Here is a 24,826-nt window from a genome sequence, read left to right as displayed (position 1 = left end):
AAACAAACATCTGAAGACAATTAGGTATTTTAAAAGTAAAGCAAATGTAGGACCAAAGTTGAACACCAAGTGATACAGGCCACGTCTTCACGATGAGTCAAGGAAGCAATTTACCCTTTGTTGATGGTGCTGATGGTAGAGTCTCAGGTTTTGGGGCTGCAATGAAAGCAAATAATGTCAAAACAGTGCTGACTGGCAGAAATTAAACATCCTTTCCCACAGGACAAGGTCACTCTCTGATGGAGGTTTGGGCTCTTCTGGCTTAGGTTGCCAAGGGTTACTCATCTCACATCCATTGCGCAAACCACAGCAAAAGCGTTAAGAATTCTCATCTGTGTCGTTCATCTTTGCTGCAGCTCTCACTACAAATGTCCGATGTCTATCTTACTACAAATATCCGATGTCTATCCCGAGGACATCTCCTTGAAGGTGTTCTGCATTCCTCCCCACCTGATGTTTTGTTTCTTACAAAGCAACCACGTTCTTTTCAGGAAGTGAGACAAAGTTACACGCTTGTACTCTGTTAGTTTTGAATGGTACCCAGCTTGGCTGAACCTCGTGTTCTTTCACAAAAGATAAGAATCATAAGTGTGAAAAGGGCCACACATGCTCAGATGATACACCCCGTGGTCACAAGTACATACTGCTAGTAAACCAAATCCTATGTTTGTTAGCGAATCATTAAGTATCCACGCATAGTCTCAGGTTTCACGAACTGCTTCATCAATTAAATGCCATCTGCGGATGGATAAACAAACCCTCCGGAGGTCATATGAGAAGCGAAGAAGCTATTTATTTCCTCCTGGCTATTTGGTTACATCTATTACGTTATGAAGGGAAAACAACAGGCCATTTATTTCCAGTAGGTTTTGTGCTAGTTTGCTCAAAGGAATTTTCTTTCAAGAAGAAAGTTAAAATTAATGCTTTTTTCCAAGCATAGGAAAAAAGGAGAACTTTTATTTCTTATAGAAACAAGTTGATTTGGCACTCGCTGGCTTTCATCACAATGCTAATCCTTCTCTTATTGACAGCGCGGATAGTACTTTGTCTAGAGCTAACTCTGATAATTCTGAATCGGAAGAGTAGTAGGTTTGGAAAAAGCCAGGAGTGACTTGGGGAGGGGAACAACAACAGAAGCGTTCACAGAGCAGCTTTCTAGGAACCAAATGACTTCCTTTCACAACTCAAAAAGAAAGAAAATGTGGCAACTGAGAGCTGTGTGGTACCGCACTGTGGATCAACACAGGAGGGTGACCGTCCTCATTATGTGGGAAAGACAAAAGAGAGGAGGTGGCTCTGGTTTTCCAGAAATGTACATGGCTGTGCACATAAAATTAGCCAAAACCAATGTGGAGCTGCACTGACTAAACCACCGAAAAGAAGCATCTCACATGGAAAGTGAAACAGAAAAACAGGCCGTGGAGGAGAGCTGGGCAGCCAGGCGAGTCTTCTGCTGGTGGTTTACATGCTCTCGTGAACTTCAGCTGGAAACAGAGACCTTCTACAGAGCTCAAGTAACACAAGGGTCTGTTGCTAAAGAAGAGCTCTACAGAGATGCAGCCCAAACGCTCTACCATAGTCTTGGGCCACTCAACGCCCGTCCCTCTGCTGTGAGGTGTGGCTGTTAACTCCCTCAGGTGGTGATGCCGACAGTCAGAGCCAGAAAGTCGGACCCGAGGGCTATGAGAAAGTTTAGAAACCAAATAAACATAACCACACCAGCTTCCAAATAAAAGTTCTGGCAATAAATAAATAAATAATAAACAAAATGTTTAATTAAGAAGTGTCTATTCAAACACTTAGAAGAGTAGCAACATGTCTCTAACTTAATATTTTTGATTTAGTTCTGAAAATGTGACTTACCATGCATAAATGTCAACCAATATTTATAAGACAGTGTTTGATGCCTTCCATTCTTATTGGGAAATTAGCAGAAATATTTAATTTGCTAACCAGCACACACAGCCCCTTTCTCCCTCTGCCTGGTAGCAGCCTCCACTGAAAATGCAGCATAAATATAAAAGTTGCTTTCTCATTGCAGACCTCCCTCAGAGTGATTTCTGAAACACACGATCATTAATCCCCTCCCACTGGCAGAGTTCTTGATGTAAGCTGCTAGGACACTTGATTTTTGTACCCCACGCTTCTCATTTGGCAACCTCAACCTTACACATTTGCTCAAGCCTCCATTTCAGAGGTTAGCCACCTTTCTAATGCCTGACCCTAAATACAGTACTTATGTTGTAGTGACCCCCAACTGTAATATTACTCTTGTTGCTACTGCATACCTGTAATTTTGCTATCGTTATGAATCATAATATCTGATATTTTACGATGGTCTTATGCATCCCCTGTGAAATAATTGTTCAACCCCCAGGTTGAGAACCGCTGTTCTACTTCTGTTGATCTGACACCTCCATCTGGGCGCTACATAAATTCATTTTTTGAGCAGCTGCTTTGATGTCTTTTGCCATCTTCAAAATAAATCCTGACCACTTAAGCAGAGAAGCCCTTGCTTTAGAAACTTCACTGTGTAAACATGCTAGTGATGGAAATCCAAGTTGAGAGTCCTTTACACAGCAGACTGTAGAATGCATTCTCCCCAGAGCTAAAAGTTTAACATTTATATGGCGATGACAGTAAGAACTGACAAAGCTCTCCATAGCTAATTTTATAAATCAGTATCCAACACGGTTGTGTAAGTTCCAGATAAACTATAAAAGGTCAATATTGGATCATTTGGTATGAGCCACAATCCCTTGGTAGGGAACTGCTGGGAGAAGACTCCTCCTACCAAAGAACCCCATAGTCTTTAGAAAAACACCATAAAATCTCCTGAGAAGTACACAGAAGTCAGTTTTCAAAAATCACCCCCAACTAAGAATGCTTGGCATATTGAAGAAACAGTGCTTTCTGGTCTTATACCCCGAGAAATGAGACACTCCAAACCAGCAGGGTTCTTAGGAGGCAGAACCCATTCCCGCCTCCAGCTGAAAGGCTGATATTCAGTGCATTGGGATTCCAGTCCAATTTGGTACTGGAAAGTATGTTGTAATACAGACAAGGGACCCCTGCTCACTCCCATGACTGTTTCTGTGTTTTCTGTGGGATGGTCACGAACATATTGCCTACTGCACAGCTCAGAGCAACACTAAGAAAATACCAAAGGGCTGGTTGCCTTGAGGTCATCTGGTTGTGCTTTTGCACTTTTCATGGAAAAATTGCATTAGACACTAACACAGAAATCAGAACTCCCTGAACCAAAGAGCAGCATAAATCAATTTTCCAGCATTATTTTTAGAACACTAAAAATGAGGATCAGAGAAATGATCACATTTGGTGTCACTTCTTGAATAAGAGATATTTTAGGTTTCAAAGAAATTAGTTGGGTTTTACTGAGCTAAAAACAAATGAAATAATCAACAAATTCCTATTTTGGTATAAAAAAACTCAAAAGGAAAATCGAATGCTAAACTAATTCAATAGAATGAATCTATCATCTTGGAAGATTTTGGAAATATTCCGTTAAAAGAATATTTCATGCTCCAGGCACCGAGAACCACTTATGGACGAGAGCTCTGCCACTTTCTAGCAACTACTCAAAGACTGACTTCAGTCTATGCTTTTAAGTCAGTCTAATTATTTTTCACTCTTACTTCATATTTATTAGGCAATGAGGGTACGTTTATATTAGGCAATGATTGATAGGCATAACGCAATGATCTAAAACACAAAGAAAATCCAGTAACACCAAATTAAAAGTTACTTTTTCAAAGAACTCCTAAGTTGAGCTTCAAGATGTTTTTCCAAAAAAATCCTGAGAAATGTACATGTAACAGAGTTTGCATCTACCAAGTGCTGGTCCTACACAGCATCTTAATCTGAGCTCAGATCTACTAACTCACAACCAAAATAGCTATAGAACTCATGCAGTCTGTGAGATACGTTGCATTTTTCCAGATGAGCAAAGAGAACAGACAGCTACTGACAATTTACAAAGGAGCCAGAGCAGTGGCTTCCCTAGCGACCTGAAGTTACACATATGGTATTGAGCAGGTTCAGGACTTGAAGAAATTTCACAGTATGTGTCCCCAGACTTGTAGTTCTTTTTGGTGATAGGAAAAAAAATTAGTTCAATGTAGAGATAGTAAAATATCTTCCAAGAAGGAACAGAGTGACCTTTCAAAATCAAGCCATATTTAGTCGTTGCTCTCAAAGTATGCACTGAGCAAACTTTACAAGGAAAGAATTTCAAAACCATCACAAAAATACAGGTAAAAAAACTATTTGCACTACAAATGTGAGTGAAGTCTACTTGCCGAGTAATGCCTGAGAATACTGCTAAGCAATAAAAACCATCACCTCCAAGTTGATAAATTACATGAACCCCTCAGGCTGCAATAGCTATTCTTCCCTTCCCCATTTTCTCCACCTGAACACTACAAATATTTTAAGACTCATGGCTTCAACTCAGTCTTTCACAAGTCCTACAGGCTGCAGTTTTATGATCTTGTGTTTCGTTTTCACTATTGTTACTCTCCGGATTATAAGCAATTTGAAGGCCAGAATAGCATCCCAATAACATTCCCTTAACATCCGCATGCCCAGTGGCAAAACGGAAAGTGTGGCAGGCACTGATCCATCAGACACCGTGCATCAATGTGAACGCACACCCAGAGTACAGTAGTTATCATTGTGAGCTGTGGGGGCAGGACCTGTTTCCTGGTTTATCCCCACATCCAAGAACATTCTATTGGAGACCCCTGTTTTCTCATTTGTATTACTGTTACCTATTTCAAATTTTTATAGAGAAATTGTCCTACAGAAAAATATAATTTTCTTTTTTACTATAGAGAGATGATCATGATCTATTTGGATTTAAGTAACCTGAAAAGTTAAAGAGACATTTATTTACCAGGTTTGACTTTTGGCGTGATGGGTCTGGGGCGTCGTTTAGGTGTGGTGGGGATAGACGTAGTTTGCTGGGGAGCTGAAAGAGGAGTCAATATAGCATTGGTAAGTGATACTTCTCAAAGGTCAGTCACATGTGCCTGTAAACACGAATACACGGCCCTACTGAATGCAAGAATGAGTGCATATTTTTGTTGAATTCCTGATGTCTGTGTCATGTTTTCTGCAGAGTACATGCTCAATAGGCATAAGCATTCATTGGGCCCAAAAGAATTACATTTTTATAGAGAACTTAAATTCATACTTGAGAAGAAATACTATTAAAATAAATGTACCAATGACTGAGCACCCTGGAGGCCTTCTGGATTAAGATAAATTAAGAACTCAATTAAGATATTAACATCAATAGCAGGGAAAAAGCCAGTCGATATTTCAGACTTTAGAATGGGAAATTTAAAACATCTTAATCTTGGAGTTCATTTGTACCTTCACCAGACACTAATGGCTTTTATTATTTAGATAGTTTATAAGACACAAGCTCTTTTGTACATCTTTCTTCAGCATATCCAGGATTTCAGGCACTACTTGATATTCCTGTTTGAACTACTGTGGGTTAAACACTATTACCATGTTCACTAGAAAGAAATATACTTAAAATAATCATCACCTATGCTTCTGCTATACGTTTCTAGTCGACAAAGTTGAAAGCAATGAAGGAAACTACTCTTCAAAGCTATCAAGGTTGTATAAATTCCTTGAGATTTATCATGAGGCTAACTATGGATAACTCTGCCCCTAGAGGCAGAATCCCATGTAGAGAAGGAAGGGAAGTGTTTATGAATAAAAGCGTGCTCAAAAGCCAATCTGACTGATTCTTTCCTGTCGTTTTACCTGTCTTTCAAAGCGTGCACTACACAATGAAATCAGTTACCAGTTGTTGTTGGTTGCACTTCAGGACTGGTGAAGACTTCCACATTTTGAGGATCAAATGATGCTTCGCTTGAAGCTGGAAACAAAAACACCCCCATCCCACCAAGCAATTTCAGTTAAAAAATGAGGTATTTTAGGAATGTCAACATGCTTTCAAGATGGCATACTGTGCGTGCTACAAGGATTTGAAAAGGAAGATACAGGTTGTCGTGCAGCTAGCAGATGACACTATGAGGTAAAGCAGGGGAAAGGATGTACTGCTCAGCACAGGCAGACTTGGTCCATGAAAATGAGGTGATGCAAGTCATAGCTCATGGCACGAGATGATGCAGATGAGAAAGGGGCCCGTGCAACTTCTGAATATTTTCACAACGTTAAGATCGAAATCCATTCCATAAGATGGAATATAAGATGCCTGCATAAAAATATATCATACATCTATATTCAGAAATAGAAAAGAAGTAAATGATTAAATGAAATGGGATAGAATGGTTATTTTGGAAGAATGGCATCCATATGGGTTATGGAGTTTTTAATGGAAAACAAAGCACAGAATTTCTGTTAAAAACATTACCCAGTGTTGCCTTTGGCTGTTCAGGAGTTCTAGGAGTTTTAGGTGGGACAGAGTCCAGAGTAGGATCACTTGTTGCTGCTGGAATAAACGCCAACATTTATAAAGGCAATAGAAGTTTGTAGGGATAAAATACAGAGTAAAGAAATAATGTCCCATAAAAGGAAAATATCAGCAACACTTGAGAGATTCCTAGCCAATGCTTTAAGTCAGTGATTCAATAGGAATTGAAGATGCTTACTCTGCAATATCAGAACCCATAAAACAGCTTTACATATTCAACTTATTTTCAATCACTTTTCTGCTGGTTTCATAACTGGTAATGGAACCTACTATGAAGATTCAGTTTTATTACTTTTCTTATTTTCAACTGTTTAAAATCATTTATCTTTACTTACCTTATAAATAATTCTAATATAAGACTACACATACAAAACTAAAAACAGGCACCTACCTTTGTTCGGCCAGTTTGACTTTGAATTCTACAGTGCCTGGTTTAGTAGATGCTTGGTACACAATGGCAAAAAGGAGCTGCTGGACTGGACTAAACCCACCGTAGATGCGTTGGTAAGTGAATGCAAAACTTAGACACACCTGCTGTGACCAACTCTGTCCCTGTTTTAGCATGGGGCTCTCATATCAGCAGTACAACACTTAAGCCCCAAGAAGTCTCAGTGGTGGCAGGCTGCTGTGTGCACAGCAGTGTATCCTCAGTCTCTGTGTTCTAGATGGAATGCACCTCCCCCTGTAGTTAAGACCACTTTGTGTCTCTATGGAATGCCAAACGCTCCCGTACAGAGGACAGATCCTAAAGCATCCCCAGTGAGATTCACTGCCCTACAGATCACTGTCTAGGAATACAAAAATATTCTTTAAAATGACTGTAGACAAAGAGAGACGCCATTATTTCCCCCAGTTGTAGCCTTGTCTATCTGTCCCCTTCCCTTGTATGACAGAGTTTATTTACTGATAAAAATAAAGGAATAATCCCAAAGTGGGAAGTATGGACAGGAACTGTCTCCCTGACATAAATGGAGACAGCTACTGCCCACCATAAAACTCTAGAGAGCACACGCCTTCATTTTGCAAAAGCTAAAAGGCACCCACTAAGTATACTAACACTGAGGACCCAAAGGCATCATGAGAGGCTGCATATACCTGTGTGGGGCTCTTTTGCCATCTCATCTGAAGTTGTTGAGCTTGAGGTAAGATCGTGAGTTTCTTGAAAATAGAAAAGGTGAAAAAAAGACAAGTTAATTTTGTATATTGTGCATTATTTCCAGACATATTTCAGTGGTGTCTTAAGCAAAGTTTTACACAGGTACTAGAGTTTGGAGCTGTTGGCCTCCTCTCTTCCTGGTTGATAGTCACTGTCTTAGCTGTAGGACTTTACATATGATACTGGCTGGTTTTGTGTGTCAACTTGGCACAAGCTAGAGTCATCAGAGAGGAAGGAGTCTCAGTTGAGGAGATGTCTCTCTGTGAGATCCAGTTGTAATGAATTTTCTCAATTAGTGATTGATAGGTCACTAATGAGTCAACTGTGAGTGCTTTCTTATAGAACCCAGAACCTCTATCCCTGATCCTGGGTTCTATAAGAAAGCAGGCTGAGCAAGTTAGGAGAATCAAGTCAGTAAGCAGCACCCCTCCATGGCCTCTGCATCAGCTCTTGCCTCCAGGTTTCCACCCTGCTTGAGTTCCTTCTGACTTCATCCAATGATGGACTATGATCAGGAAGTGTAAGCCAAATAAACTCTTTCTTCCCCACATTGCTTTTTGGTCATGGTGTTTTGTTGCAGCAATAGAAATCCTAACTAAGACATATATCATGCTAAAGCCCTGGTTCCCAGAGTCCTGTGAAATTCACGCCATTTATTTATAATGAAATGATGCCAGTTATAAATCTAAGAGCTTCAACAAGCAGAAACACAAACCTACTAGTCCCATGGCAGCTACGGAAGAAGCTTCTAAAGGAGGAGAGTGAAGGCACATTGAGGGTACTTTTAGAATCCATTGTTTATTCTTTCTGCTTAATAGAAGTTGCTGGCACAGCACCAGTGTCTCACGAATGAACTTCTCTAACCTTGTTCCCATCTCCGAGACGCAGGTGAGACAGGCACTGTCACCACTTTGTAGATTCCTTAGACAATGAGGTTGATTGAGGTTTACAGTAGTAAAGACAATCGCCCATGCTCACGTGGAAGAACTGGTGACAGTGATTTTCGGCCTAATCCACAACTAAGGACAACAGGGCTAAGATCAGAGCATTCTTGGCACCAGCCCTCTTGGTTTTATTTAGAGGCAACTTTCGACATTCCTCCATGGAGTCATGACCCCTTCTATAAGGTAGGTAGGTAGGCTTGAAGGTAATTTTATATTTGGTATAAAAGGAAGAACGTGTGATGAATTAAAAAATTACTTTCAATGTAGGGATACATTTCATGTTCACCTAAAAGATGAACTTGCAAGTAAAAATAGTACTAAAATCTCTTTGCACTCAAAGAACTCACTGTAGGAATAAGAGGCAGAGAAAGCAGAAACTAAAGGTAGACTCTGTTTATTTGGGGCATTCAAATTGGTTTATAGAAAATATAATAAAATGGTGGTAACACACAGGAGGATTATTCATTTGGTTATGTATAATCTGATGATAATTTACTGATGGGAAACCAGTGCTGGTTGAAGCCATAAGATGGTATTAGATGGTGAGAGAGAGTCTCAAAGAAGAGAAAAGCTCATGTTATCCCACAAGAGACAGGAGATGTGTGTCATTTGTGAAGGTAAATCTACAAAGGCCTCAAAAATAGGCTATCCATCCTTATACTAAAATCCGCACATATTGTGAGAATCTTCTCACATGACGACCTTGTGTTTTATTGCAAAGTTAGCCTAGTTGTGACTTTAAAGGCCCCCGTGGGAGTGACTATCCTTTAAAAGGATGAAAATGCTGCCAGTTTCTAGCCCTTGGTCTGCCTTAGGCTCATCATGGACCTGGCGATATTGGCTCTGCCCACCTCTGAGTAAGTTAGGAGAGGCTACCGACTTTACGTATTCCTCTCTTGTCATGAATTATCAATTACTACCTTGACTTTATAGTCATGCCTCTGAAAACTGCCATGGCTGCATTTGTAACTCCCAAATCTCCTTTCCCTCTAGTGATATTACATCCTATTTTTCTGTACTATGTTCCAAGTGGTATTTATTAATTAACTCTATTTCTCACATTTACACTTTGAGGTTCAAAACCAGGCTGACACCTTCTTACCTAAGTTCTTACTACAGGCATTCATAGGGAATAGAACACTTTACAATCCTCCAGCAATTATGGGTCATGTCTGCAAATTCCCATTTGTTAGGAACCTCTTACTTTCAAATATTTTTCTTGAACCTACTTGGGATTCAAATCACACATCTGTCAGAGTAGTTGGTCTCTATATGTTTCTGCTTCCACACTTTGTGGGAGTTGAGTGGTAAAGAAAAGGAAACTAAGAAGGAGCCGCCCACTAGAAGTTTTATGCTGCGTGGACAGCTTTGATAGGCAACCACCTCTGGTTGCTGCCAAAGTCAGTCTTCTGACTCTGAAGTGGCACATGTCAGAGAAGAGGCCACACTGAAATGGCGTTCTCTGAAAAACTCTTTCAATCGCGAGTTCCTGGTTTCCTTACAAAAACTTTGGCATCTAAAAGTTCTTGACAAAACTTTATGTTTAAACCTGAGTTGATGTCACTAAATTGCTCAGCCTGTTTCTAACAAACTATTTTAGACATAAAACTGATAAACAGTCCCAGAGCTGGGTGTGAGTGCTACTGTCTGTCAGACAGTCTGTATGCAACCATGCCTTGCTGCTAGTCACTGTCTGAAGTGGATAAATGCTAACGCTATTTGAATCTAGGCAGTAGCTTTGATCTTTAATTCAGAGAGTCCTCGTGAGACCAAAGTTGAAGACGGGAATTAATTTGACAGGTAAAATGAGTAGCACAACTCAAAGCTATAAAAAGCAAAAATAAAAAGTCATAATTATACAAAATATTACTTCCAGGTATTCCAGAAAAATATATACACTTGTAAGACCATTTATTAATTTTATTTGCTGTATGTTTTTATTTTGAAAAGCTAATTATGTGTAAATACCAACATAAAAATGCCTTGGTCGAGTCATGTGATAGTACACAAAGGACTTCAAATAGCAACATTTTATTCTGATTGGATTTCCTGAATATTGTAGCCATATGAAAGATTTTCCTTTTCAAACAGTTTTTTTGGATGAAACATTTTATTAGGGAGAGATTCTGTCGCAGCTATTTTGTCCTGCAGGGTGTATGTCCTCTAAATCCTGATACATGGTAGATCCACAGTAGGATTAATCTGAAAATGCTCACTTCCACAGAGTAATTGGAAGATGGGTAGTTTACAATCTTAAAAAGAACAATGACTTTCTAGTTTAGATGCGGGAGTGGGAGAAGAAGCATGTCCTTCTCTCATTTACATATTTTGTGTGTGTGTGTGTGTATGCGTGTGTGTGTGTATGCGTGTGTGTGTGTGTGTGTATGCGTGTGTGTGTGTGTATGCGTGTGTGTGTGTGTGTATGCGTGTGTGTGTGTGTGTATGCGTGTGTGTGTGTGTGTATGCGTGTGTGTGTGTGTGTATGTGTGCACATGCCCATGCATGCCTAAGTATCTGCTACCCAGTCTTGCTCCTGGTTTGTACAACCATGGAAACAGAATTCTAACAGCAATACACAGAAGCAATGAAGGGTACAGCACACAGCTAGGAAAGCGCCACAGAGTTTCTGTACTATTTAAGTACAAATGATACTTTCTTCAGTTAACACCACTCTGGTTGACCTTGAAGTTTGTGAAATAAAATGAAAATTTTGAGCCCATAAACCTCTAAGAGGCCACAGTGAAAAAGAAAATCATCTGCTATGCTTGAATCTATTCTCTTGCCTTTGAAGTATCAACACCACTTGTTCCTACTTTTTATCCTTTCTAGGGTATAATTGGGTTTGGTGAGCCAGATCTGAATTAATCAACACCTCATAGAATAGGCAGTAAGGTCCAAATACAGAGGTTATCTCTTTTCAACAAAGATCTTTAAGATCTCTAAAATAAACTATGGTATAAACTATTCACCTCATATACCCCTCCTTGTGCAAGCTGAACCATGTAGTTCACAAAGTCAAACTATGTGACACAAGTTTCTGTAATTCCACAAAATACTGAGAGAATTCAACACTGCAAATGGTGAGCGCTGATCTCTTAAAGTAAGTTCCAGAGTGGAGTACAACAAAAAGATGAAGGATGACCAAACTCAATCCTGACATTGTCAAGGCAAAACTCTAAAATACATGAGGTCTTTGGTGGTTTTTATTCCTCTTTTTTAAAATTGATTTTTTATTGAGCTCTACATTTTTCTCTGCTCCCCTCCCTGCATCTCCCTTCCCGCCTTCAGCCCTCCCACAAGGTCCCCATGTTCCCAATTTACTCAGGGGATCTTGTGTTTTTATACTTTCTACTTCCCATGTAGATTAGATCCATGTAAGTCTCTCTTAGTGTCGCATTGTTGTCTAAGTTCTCTGGGAAAATAGAACCATATCCATCACCATGCACAAAACTCAAGTCCAAATGGATCAAAGACCTCAACATAAAGCCAGCCACACTGAACCTTATAGAAGAGAAAGTGGGAAGTACACTTGAACACATTGGCACAGGAGACCACTTTTTGAATATATAACCCCAGCAGCACAGACATTGAGAGAAACAATTAATAAATGGGACCTCCTGAAACTGAAAAGTTTCTGTAAAGCAAGGATATGGTCAACAAGACAAAACGACAGCCTACAGAATGGGAAAAGGTATTCACTAACCCCACATCAGACAGAGGTCGGATCTCCAAAATACGCAAAGAACTCAAGAAATTGGTCATCAAAAGAACACATAATCTAATTTTAAAAAAATGGAGTACAGATCTAAATAGAGAACTCTCAATATGAGGTCTTTGTAATAAGTCTCAATATATTGAGAGTAGGAGGCTCAGTTGTTTGAACATCTTGGACAAGGACAGACAGAAGGTTTTCTAATGTGGAACTCAAATGCCATCTTCTTCCTTTGATTCTGATCCTTCATGGTTCTAAATAATAGTCTTTTATGGAATGCTAAAGTAAATTAAAGAAGCTTAATACTTATGGTACTATCAAGTGGTAAACAGAAAGTTCCTATCTATGAACTTTGTATCACGTTAGGATGTTAGACATCATGCACACGCCTGTTTGTGGGTTTATGCTGTGTTTCCAGCTCTGTTGCCCCTGGAAAACACAGAAGCTTGACCTGGACATCATTGTATTCACAGAGTCTATGCAAGTCCTTGGGGCACGCTTACAGAGGAATTCAGGTTAACATACTGACTGAACAAAGAACATGTCATCCTCTGTTGTGAAACCCTGTTCCCCAAATTCCAAAGCATGCTGTGTGGCCATTCTTTTACATTTCAATTGGAGGGACTCCCTGGAGTGATTGTGAGAGAAATCAGTGAGTCTAACTGTTTGCTTGGGTACCCACTCCAGATGTAAGCTCCTCATGCATCTCCTTCCTATAAAAGGAACTAACCACGCCAAAGGACTTCAGAAATGTGCATATGGCATTGGGATCACAGTGAGTTTTATAGAGAAAGTTGATGGGGAAATTATGTAGGTCTAAGGGAGAAAGGATCTAACAGCATGCGGGCCCCATGAACATAAATGCCCAGTCTATCGGGTGGTAGAAGGAACTGCACACTTCTCTAGAACTCCTACTATGACAACACTTGGATTGTAGCAGACTGGCCGACATCCAATAGAACACAAGACTAACTCCCTTGCATTGCTAGAAAGACAGATTTCACCCTGAGTAACTGTCACAAACACTTAAGTATTTCTAAGATCTGGCCAGTTTCCTTTAAACACAGAACCTATAAGTACTTTTACATCCTGGTATGCAGTTATAGAGCACATTTTTTATAATTTCCTTTATATACTTTATGGAAAATTAAATTTGCCAAGGAAATCAAGCTAAATCAACCCTAGTTAGCATACATTACAGAAGGCTATATAAAATGCAATTCCAGATAATAAAATCTCAATGTACTAGTGAAAAATTAGGGCAAGCAGACTGAGAATGGGGAAGAATATATTAAATGGTTATGTATCTCATATATCTTACAATGCTCCAAACCCCAAATATCCTGTTACTTCTTTGCCAAAAATGATTGAAATAACTCATTTCCATAACCATGCAAGCTAGAATTCTCAATTGTCCTTTATATCTCAAAAGTGGTATAGAAGTCTTTATGAGAACACTCATTCTGCAGTTTTGATAGGGAGTGTAAAAGTGGCAAAATTTCCAGTAAGTTCCCAAGCTAAATAAATCTTTGAAAAGAAACACATATCCCATTTGATGACTGATCAAGCAGCCCCAACCATCCAGGAGTTGGCCCGTGGTTTTCCCCTGCTAAATGTCAGCAGTTTTAAAGGACACTAATATTAAATGAGGCTTGTTCTGTCATGACAGTAGATCAAGACAAAGTCGAAATTATTCTGTGTTCACATAGAACGCAGGCAAAACACAACCAACTTTCCCCTTCCAACATTCTAGCTAATGCAGTTTGTTCTTTATAATCAGAGCTTCAGCTCCCTCCTGCTCATCCTGCCATCTAGTCAAAAGCTGGGAAGATATTCATCCACAGATGAATTCACTTTCTGAATGAACTCAACCAAGAAAAGCAAGGCTACACTTCTGAGAATCCCTGTGATGATCATTTAACACGAGACAAAAACTGATCCCTTTGTAGCGTCTTCTAAGAGATCCGCGATTCCTCACGGTCTGAGTTCTCCATGTTTGTAATAATTAAACAAGGGAATCTATCCAGATAATTTGGAAATAATGCTATCTATTAAAACCAAAGAGGACACAGCTTAATACATGCACAAATATACCCCAAATTTCAAAACAGGAAAGGTTCAAATGAATGGAAGAATAAACATACCAACTACCGGAGAGCACAAATATGTCAGTTCCTGAATGTGTAAACTCTTGAGATCACAAATAACCTACTTTTTATTTTAATTTGAAATTTAACATAAATTGGGATGGCCCACGGATCATCTAAACTAATGCTGAGAAAGATGCATTCTTGCACGTTAGCAGAAACAAGAGAAGAAAACGTATCATGAGCTGCCATAAACTACATTGATGATTAGTAACAGGACCTACATAAGTAAAGACAGAAGATGGTCTGACTTGTTTAAGAAAGGTAGTTACCAGTTTGAGGCTGTACAAACTTGGAATCTTCAGATGTCTTAGCTCCAGGTGCCACCCACGGCTCTTCACTTGAAGCTATATTAGAGAGAGACAGAAGCAGTTGAATGTTTCACGGCAGAGATGGTTAAGTGACTAGAAAAGCCTATACAGCAAAGCTCATATGGGCCAATCAAGAGTCATCATACACTCAGCAGTCAATGTGCATATGATTATTCAGCAACCAGCTAGGTTGTGTAAAATTAACAGGAATGACTTTTAATGACGGTGTAGGAAATCTAATCAAGTAATATTTTTATTTTCCTTTTTCAACCTACCAACTACTGATTTCCCTTAATTGATCCACTGCGTTAGTGCATTTAGCTTTACAGAGAAGGGACTCACTCTGCACAGTCAGCACCCACTTTATGTGACGCTGTGATCAGTCCCACGCCCTCACACATGCCAGGCAAGCGTCTGTCACTGGGTTACGTGTTCTGCGTACCATGCGTATTCTTCACACCAAATACAAAGCCCTCTTATTTACCCAAGGTATCCTCTGGTTTTTCCAAAGGGAAGTCTAGTTTTGCCTCAGGAAACTCTGGGAACCTTTTTGGGGCTGGAGTAAAACACACAGGATAGTTAGGACAAGTGCATGTAACAGGACAAAAAAGGTTTGAAAATTTTGAAAGTTGCAAAAACAACAGATACAAGATAAAAATCACTGCATGTCAAACAAATACTCAGTGATTCTTTTTAGTTTTGTTTCAACTAAAGGTAATTGTGTTTGAGAGATCATGTAGTCCAGTCTTGGATTTCACAATCCCTTCCTGTCTGTGCTTTTTATGTTCACTTATTTCAGCATGGGCCACCATGCCCAGTATAAAATTCCCTTTTGGGCATTTTATAATCAAGCCACTAAATGAGGTATTTAGGCTTTTCCATCTATATTTTCTAGTTTCTTGAGTTTTCCAACTACATTCATTTATGTATTTTTTTTTAACTTTTCAAGGTTTGTAACTTTATTGTAAAGCTGTTCACCTCCTGCTACTGCTATAGGCATGAAATGTGTGAAAGTTTTCCATTCTTATTTTCTTTTACATATATATATATATTTTTTTTATTGAGAAAAGGGGAAAAAAAGTATCCGCCTCCTCCCAGACTCCCATTTCCCTCCCCCTCCTCCCACCCTTTTCCTCCTACCCCAAACTCCTCTCCCCATCCCTCTCCAGTCCAAAGAGCAGTCAGGGTTCCCTGCCCTGTGGAAAGTCCAAGGTCCGCCCCCCTCCGTCCATGTCTAGGAAGGTGAGCATCCAAACTGGCTAGGCTCCCACAAAGCCAGAACATGAAGTAGGGTCAAAACCCCATGCCATTGTCCTTGGCTTCTCGTCAGTCCTCATTGTTCACCATGTTCAGAGAGTCCGGTTTTATCCCATGCTTTTTCAGTCACAGTTCAGCTGGCCCATGGTGATGTCCCCAGTTAGTCCCTTGGGCAGCTGAGGATAGGGAACCTGAAATGACCCTATCCTATAGCAATACTGACGAATATCTTGCATATCACCATAGAACCTTCATCTGGTGATGGATGGAGATAGAGACAGAGACCCACACTGGAGCACTGGACTGAGCTCCCAAGGTCCCAATGAGGGGCGGAAGGAGGGAAAAGATGAGCAAGGAAGTCAGGACCACGAGGGGTGCACCTACCCACTGAGATAATGGGGCTGATCTATTGGGAGCTCACCAAGGCCAGCTGGACTGTGACTCATTTATGTAATTTTAAGTATATTTCATTTTAATTCAAAGTACTAAGCACATTGAATTCGAAAATATCTGCAAAAGAACTTTAAAAATCATAACGCAACTACACAACTCTCTAAATATGCTCCTCCATTCATTGATACTTCATTCAAAAAGAAATTCTAACAATCCTAAGGAATCTATAGAATCTCTAACAAGCCTTGTCTATCAAGATGAGGTTGTGAGTGAACAAAAGCACAGAAGACAAAAACAGAAGATGTCACTGTGTTCAGGCACATAGGATTTTGGTGAAAAGAATAAACTATAATAACAACAACAACAACAAATACACAATCAACACCAAGAAAAGTTACTGGTGGTTTTGTCACAGGGAAGGCCTCTTTAGGGACCTAGATTATGAAGATTGTATAAAAATCATACTGAGGAGTTTAGAGTTTATTGTTCACCAGACAGTGATGGTGCACGCCTTTAATCCCAGAATTTGGGAGGCAAAGGCACTCGAATCTCTCTGAGTTCAAGGCCAGCCTGGTCTACACAGTGAATTCAAGGACAGGCTCCAAAGCTACAGAGAAACCCAATCTAAAAATAGAAAAAGGAAAAGAAAGAAAGAAAAGAGAAAAAGAAAAGAAAAGAAAAGAAAAGAAAGAAAGAAAGAAAGAAAGAAAGAAAGAAAGAAAGAAAAGGGAAAAAGTTCATTGTTCTGCATTATTTGTCAACCTCATTCTTTTCTTATAAGGAGATGGATTTGAATAAAGTTGCCTCCAAGGATTTCTATTAGCCATACATAATATTCTCAACGTAGGATTCGTTGATGCTTCAGTGTTCAATGACTTTTACCTAGAGTGCTCAAAGGCAATTCAGACTCAGGTATTAGAACCGAATGTGCTGTTTCTGGGGTCTTCTCACTGAGGTCTACAATAAAGAAGAATATGGTTAGCAACATGATGGCTTGGCATAACCCTCACCAGGCACAGAATGCTTCAAACTGACTCGCGTGCAATGAGCAATCTATGCCTCTTCCAGCAGTCAGCCTGGGAGAGAGCTGGCTCTCCTAGGAAAAGTCACATAGCTGTTAAAACGGAGGGTGTCTTTTAGGTCATCGTCACACATGCACAACACAACACAAGCTGTTCCTTTTCTTGAAGGGAAGAGAACAAACAAGAAAGGCAGGATAGAGTCTTTTGGGCGAAACAGCGGTTAACATGAGCAACTGAAATTCTCATTAAATAGCAAGTCTCTTGGTGATTCTTCCCAAATTCAGTTGGCACAAGACTTTCCATAGCTGATGTGGACAAATCCCAGAGAGAGCCAAGATTTCCAGCAGCTCTGGAGGCTGAAATGCATGAACCCAACACAGAAGAGGGGTCAAAGGGGCATGCAGTTAGTGTTTTATCTACATCTGCCTTTGTGGTTGGTCACCAGTACCAAGGCATGGTGCTAACTCATCAGCAGAACATATCCAACAGACAGGAAGGTTAATTCCCAGAAAAAGAAAAGAACAAAGAAGGAGGGGGGATGGAGGATAAAGGAGGGGGAAGACAGGATAAAGGAGGGGGAAGGCAGGATAAAGCAGGTTTTTAAACCATGAGTGCAGGAGGTTGTCATCATTGCTGTCTGTTAGTTTAAGGAGGAAAGCAGTTCTCAGTATTACCCAGCACCGTTTCTGCTGTGTCTAAGGCACTAGACACTGTGGGCTTAATGCTTCTTGAAACTATTTCTGGAGTCACTGAAAAGTAAAATATAGAAACAACTGTATGAGCTGAGAGACAAAATAAGGATGCAACCCAGGCATGACCCGTCTTTCCAAGTTCCTAGGGTGAACCTACTTGTCCTAGGTGCCTGCCTGCCTCTCCTTCCTGATCCATCCTTTCTACTTTGGGTTACTTTCTAAGTATACCACAGAAGCATACCCAACTCCTCTCTATGAGATCATTTCTCATGGCAATCTGAGTGTTTTGTCTTCTTTCTTCATTATCTCCACAGCTTTGCAAGGGGCCTATAGTAAGTAGGCTTACAGTGACGTACAGGAGTTAATGAGCAAGCAGAAAAATAAGAGAGCGGGGCTATATAACTATCACATTACTAGATTTCCTCTAAACACCACAAACAACCAAGAGAGCTAGGATCCAGGCTGGAACTGTAATCGGTGTTCAAATATTCAGCCCCAGGGTGGGTTGTCTCAGCTGCTCCATTAAAGGCAATGAAGACTTTGGGTAGAAGATTTGGAGAAATATGAAACATGATTACTAAGATTTAAAAATTCTACAAACCCCTAGAATTTTGCAGCAAGGACACACACTCATGATACTGAATAATACGTGGTGGGGATTGCCCAAGTATTTCTGAAGTGGAAAATTCTGAGGAGGGCTTGGCAGAAAGTTGGGAAAGCTGTAGACTCTCATCAGACATTCTGCCAAGTGAAGAAAGTGTGAGTTGGAAAGCTGGGCAGAAGGTTTGACACAGAAATGGATTCATTTCCCCACTGCTCATTTAACTGAGCGCACTTTTCTCTACATTAACTGAGAGCAGCAAAGTTCCCAAACAAAACACTACCTTGTAATATCACTCGACTGGATGCTGCTAGCAGCTCAAACAGCTTCCGCCTGTCTTATAAAGGCCCACTTCTTGTTAAGACAAGACAATATCCATTCTGTCAATACATTCTAGCTCAGTCTGCTTCTTCAAGTTGTTTGTTATGACACCAATCCTATCCTCTCTCAACCAGACGTAAGTCCCAAAATTTAGTGAAAATAGAATACCACAAAGACCTCAAGCTACAGGAATGTTGTGAATCAAAAGGTTCACTTTCGATGGGAGCTCTTTAACTAATGGTGAGCTTGCCACTTGTCTGTGTCATCAACTCCTGGAGAAGGTGGCACTACACTGGCAAAATCTCACTCCTTCCAAGACTAATGTCTCCCCAGAGAATTAGGCTGGGCAGACGTATGTGGAGAACAGATGTTATGTTTGGTAGTAGCAACGATAAACTATGAAGACACTACTTACCACATGTTTCTTTAGTTGTCGTTGTTTTTAACCAAACTACTGCATATTCTCTATATTAGGGATATTAATCTGCAGGGACATTTGTTTCTAAATTATTTCAATGCATTTTCATCACTATCAAGTTATGGATTTATGATGGGTATAAGATTTGCTATACCTTGTGAAGGTAACTGGGCAATGAAGAATGGTCCGCAGTATTCATACACATGAAAAGGCCATGAACAAGGCATGACCCTTAGTTAAACTGCCTCAGTGTTGATGGCATCTTCAATCATTGTCAAAAGCACACCGATCTTCCATGCTACATGTCCTGTCCATCATCCAGTCGCTCGATTTTCATCTGTTCTTTCCCAAAGGGTAAAGCCCTAGAATCTCCTATCGTTTTATGCTTATGATCAACATGGATTTCTTTTTCGTTCTTTGCTTTAAAAAATGGGTTTGTAGTTCAATTCACTATTTGAAACACAGCTACTTTCTCAGTAGCATTATAGGAATTTCATTACCTGTTACTGGCTGGGCTTCAACTTTTTCAACTTCTGGCGTTTTAGATTCTGCTGCTAATGTAAACGTTTCATTCTTAGCTGAAAAAAGAAAAACAATGCTTCATTTCTTTGTATTACAGTGTTCAAACTTACTTATTTCAGACATAGTCAACCATGATTTTTATTGATTTAGCTTGTTATTTTGTGTGTAGGAGCCTGCCTGTATGTATGTGTACCAGGAGGGTGTCTAGTACCCACCAAGGTCTGAAAGTGGACTGGAGTTGTGGATGGTTGTGAGATTGGTGCTAGGAGTCAAACCAGAGTCTTCTGTAGGTAGCAACAGTGCACTCAACCATTGAGCAAACTCTCCAAAATATCAACACGCATCTCTTCCAACCAGCCAGGCAACTTAAGAGTCCATTCCTCCCAAGGCTAGTATAAATAGAAGGCAGACTTCAAAATTCTTCTCTATTAATCCAAGAAATTCTGTAAGATCTTCATTGGTACAAGAGTGACAAAATCACAATATAACACTTGAACAAATCTCATCAATTTAAAGTTTCTGTAAGGCAAAGTTGGATCTGTAATTGTTCCTTGATTTTTATTCAGGTACAACTAATTTTTTAAAAGTCAATAGAGAATTCCTTTTATTAAAGATGATTTTAAAATTTGGATAGGTTAATACACTGAAAATTTTGAAACCCACCAATAAGATACATAAAAAAGTATGCTATTTGGATTCATTTGTAGCAAAACAAACTTTGACAACCAAGGGATTTTATTAAAAACACATGTTAACACATATCTTCTCTTTTTGTCTCTGGGAATTTGGTGCAAAATTGAGGGTTTTCTCTCTTTATGCAACTTTCGGGAAACCTTGCTTCTAAAACTTAGGTGTTTTTTCAAAGAGAACACTTCTAAATCAGGATTGCCCAACCTCTGGGAAAGATATTCTCTCAGATTTTAAACTGGAAATATCTCCAAACATTTTCTGAAATTCCCTGGGCCACACTCATCCCTGGCAGAAAGCTAATCTACTCTGTGTTCTCGAATCTTTTTGAGAATGAGAATTTTGTAACCAGCTATAGCCAGCATCACTCGTGTGGAGGCCATTTGCTGATTTTCGTTTAGTCTGGACACAAAATGTGCTTACTGCTTACAGAGTTGAAAGCAATTAGACAGCAGGCAGATGTCGACTTTGGGAATGCACACTTCAGTGGACAAGGTGCAACGTGATGGCCACCACTGTCAAGCCAGTGTCGAGGGCTGCACAGCATGCTGACGTGACAGAAACAGTCAACGCTGTTCAGATCTAGTTAAAGGTGTAAGGAGCAAGAGCTCTTTCTGTAATGTCCAAGCATACACACCTAATACTGTAAGAAAATCCTTTGAAAATTTCTAAAATTTACTAAGATTTTCTTTCTGGACATCTTTTATAGCCACAGCTTCAACTTAGAACCATTCTGGTTGTTAGCAAGTGAAGAATAATTCTGCTCACAAGTTTCTCATGAGCTCTGTGCCTATTACTTTTAGTGTACACCTCCAGAATTTGAACTCTTCACATGGAAAGTGCAAGGTCCCCATCACCTTGTGCTCCCAACTCCATCAGAGCAATTTGTTACTCTTCCCCTTTTCACTTAGTAATATCCTATGTCTTGGTTTTGGGAACTTCTGCCTAGCTAAGAAACCTCTCTAACTTCAGAACTTTGTCTCCATATGCCTGTGTTTCCATGTCTCTTTTTGTCTGTCTGTCTCTCCCCGCCCCCCCCTCTGTGTCTGTGTGTCTCCCTTGCAGTTCTCCCTCTCTCAAGATCTTAGACTCTCAGTAGGGGACAACAAACTGGATTGCTTCAGGTTCTTAGATTCAATTGCCAATCACATTAACCTAAAATGCAATTACAAATGGGGAAACATGGTAAACTATCTTCTCAAGATATATTTGTATCGTCACACAATTTCTTATAAAGGTATATAGTGTTTCTAAATATGAGACATCAGATATCAGAGTAGTTAGAAGATGGGGAATATATTTAAATGAGAGTTCTGATATCACTTTCCAACCCATGAGCATTTGTTTACACTTTATACACCTGTTATCTTGACAGAGTAAAACACCATCCAAGTATGGCCTAAACCTCAGTAAATTCTTTTTTCTCCATTTTTTCTTTCATACTATTTTCAACTCTGTTGTTTCTCTTAACATTTGGCAGGTATGTCCTAGCTTTGGCAAGCCCTTTGTAAGTCCTTTGGAGATGAGTGTGTGCACTACTAGCTTTTTTTGTTCTTTTATTTACACCATGTGTTCTTAGAACAAAAGCCATTGCATTTCTTGGTGGCCCATGATCGGCTCCACTGCAATGGGGTTATTATTATTTTTTTGATTTACTGCCTCAAAAAATATGACTTTTCTGAATTGCAGTAATAACTATCATTGGGAAGTTTATTTCTCCCTTGGTAGCATTAAAAGTGTTTATGCCTACACAACTTTTCTGGAAAAAAAAAGGTGTTCTGTAGAGCAAAATAATTAATCAACAAAATGAATAGAAGCCTACAAATTGGAAGAAAACATCTTAAAGTCATGTTTCACATAGAGACTCAATGTCTAAAATACATAAAGAACTCCCACCACACTCTATAGCACAACAGGATGATTCTGACTGACAGCAATTAATGTGACATTTCAAGATAACAAGCAGAGAGAAGTTAAAATGCTCCAATGCAAAGATATTGCATACATCTGAAGTGGTAAATATGCCAATTATCCTGAACTCATCATTACACTTTATATACCTGTATTGAACTATAAATCATAATTATGTTTAATCACCATCAACTAAAAGCAAAATAAGACTTAATATTCTGAAACTACTAGATGATAAAGAAAGACCGTCAACATCTAGGCATAGATAGGCATGTTTAAAATAGGACTCCACAATAAATAAAACCAACAAATGCAGTCTCAGAAAAACCAGACACCTTTGTACTGCAAAGAAAACCATAACCCTATGAAAGGGTAGCCCATAGCATATGAGAAAGTATTTTTGAGCTATACATCTGATAGGGAATCAGTGTCTAGAATACATAAGGAACTTGAAAAAAACAACAACAAAACTAAACATTAAGAAAACAAGCCAAGTAAAAATGGGCTAAACAGAGTTCTCAAAAGGACAAACATGGGTGGTATTCGTAAACTGCTTCCAAACCAGTTTAACAAGCACTCAAAACCAGCTAAGGAGATGGCTCAGTGGTACAACACTTGTCACATAATGCTAAAGATTTCAGATCCCTGAAACCTGCTAAATTTCAAGTGGGCATGCATGAAGGCCCATCTATCATTCTAGCCTCAGAAGGCAGAAACATAGGATCCCCAGAACAAGATGCCTCGCAAGACTAACCATAACAATAAGCTTATATTTGATTAAGAAACCCAATCTCATTGAACAACCAGAAGAGTAATCTAAGTTGATTTCCACATCAACCTCAGGCCTCCACACATACACGTGTACACGCACGCACACACACACACGCACATGCACACACACACACATACACATGCGAGCGCACATGCACCTAGACATGCAAGCATAAATACTTAAACACATGCACACTACATACATATACATGGAAATGGAAAAATATTCCACATCACTAGTCATCAATGATGCACATTAAAACTATCCTAAGATTCTATCTGCTTCAGTCAGAATGGCCATCATCTAAGTTTCAGCTCTATGACAAGAGAGACAACTTTGAGCTCAATTTGATAGTCAAATATAACAACTAGAATCATTTTCTCTGGGTCTCTTTGAAGGAGATTTTACTGTTACCTTTTTTCACTTTTTTATTTTATTTTTTCAAAAAGAAAGCAAACTATCATTTTTCATTTTATATACCAATCCCAGTTCCCACTCTCTCCACTCTTCCCATTCCTTCTACCTTGCCCCAACTTCACTCCCCATGCTCTCCACAGAGAGGGAAAAGCACATTGTTCCAAGGAAGGACCAAGGCCCTCCCTACTATATCCAGGCTGAGCAAGTTATCCATGCAAAGAGAGCGTGTTGCAGGAGGTCCTTTCGCTCCCTCAGCCAATAGCCACTGAGATACCAGCCCATTGGTCAGAAAAAGAGAGAGACTATGCCCCAATGGGCTGGTATCTCAGCGGCTATTGGCTGAGGGAGCGGAAGGACCTCCCACAACAAGAATGGGTTCCAAAAGGCCAGCACAAGTAGTAGGAACAAATCCTGTTGCCACTGCCAGGGGCCCTGGCTAATGCTTTCTTAATTACACAGACTTTTCCCAATTCTTTCTAGAAGAAGGCAGCAACACCAGACTCAAGCATATTCTCAATGTCCCTTTAAATACGCTCTTATGGAAAATATCTAATGGTCCCTTATAACAAACTTCGAAGACTATAATTTAAGAAAAGTTCCCTACTTGAAAATTATACCTATTCAAATGAGAACCTTTCAGATACTGACTCCTACTTTTCCTTCACATGTGCAGGTACATGTATAAAATAGCTTTCCATACAAAATTGTTGATACTAATGTCTCTGACCCTCCAGGCTCTTCTCTGTACTCATTATTTTGTTCTCAAAAGTCTCATCTGCAATATTCCTCACGTAATCTCAGGGCTGTGTTATCCAGTGCTACTGCTCACAGAAAAGCCCCTGCTTACCTAATTGTGCCTTGAGAGCATCCGAAATCTCAAGCATTATGGATGTGGGAAGTTTTACCGTGGAATCATTAAGACCCGGAATAATAAGATGAACTGCAAGGAAATAGATATAAATGTAAGAGGAAGAAAATGTACCAGACAAAATCAAAGAATGGAGAATTATAAAGTAGAATTCAAAGATCGGTCCTTCCCTTCCTTTGGTTAACTTTAGCTCCACATTG

At 39.6% G+C, this 24,826-nt stretch overlaps 1 protein-coding gene across 14 annotated transcripts in view; it reads right to left on the bottom strand.

Annotated features, from left to right (window-relative positions):
• Abi3bp (ABI family member 3 binding protein) overlaps nt 1-24,826 on the bottom strand; it is a 211,911-nt gene that overhangs the window by 75,457 nt on the left and 111,628 nt on the right. For 9 of the 14 annotated variants that reach the window (XM_075964714.1, XM_075964761.1, XM_075964734.1 and 6 more), the window contains exons 9-19: nt 24,606-24,698; nt 19,950-20,027; nt 18,092-18,166; nt 17,278-17,352; nt 15,230-15,301; nt 14,707-14,781; nt 7,571-7,633; nt 6,416-6,493; nt 5,843-5,917; nt 4,916-4,990; nt 115-156 (exon numbers count right to left, since the gene is read on the bottom strand). In XM_075964714.1, the coding sequence (XP_075820829.1) occupies nt 115-156; nt 4,916-4,990; nt 5,843-5,917; nt 6,416-6,493; nt 7,571-7,633; nt 14,707-14,781; nt 15,230-15,301; nt 17,278-17,352; nt 18,092-18,166; nt 19,950-20,027; nt 24,606-24,698 (801 nt within the window). The remainder of the gene's footprint in view (nt 1-114; nt 157-4,915; nt 4,991-5,842; nt 5,918-6,415; nt 6,494-7,570; nt 7,634-14,706; nt 14,782-15,229; nt 15,302-17,277; nt 17,353-18,091; nt 18,167-19,949; nt 20,028-24,605; nt 24,699-24,826) is intronic. The other 5 variants (XM_075964724.1, XM_075964832.1, XM_075964813.1 and 2 more) reach the window with 3 other exon arrangements.

This window comes from Microtus pennsylvanicus, chromosome 1 (assembly GCF_037038515.1).
Source record: "Microtus pennsylvanicus isolate mMicPen1 chromosome 1, mMicPen1.hap1, whole genome shotgun sequence".
In the NCBI taxonomy this organism is placed as follows: Eukaryota; Metazoa; Chordata; class Mammalia; order Rodentia; family Cricetidae; genus Microtus; species Microtus pennsylvanicus.
This window is presented reverse-complemented; position numbering and strand designations above follow the sequence as displayed.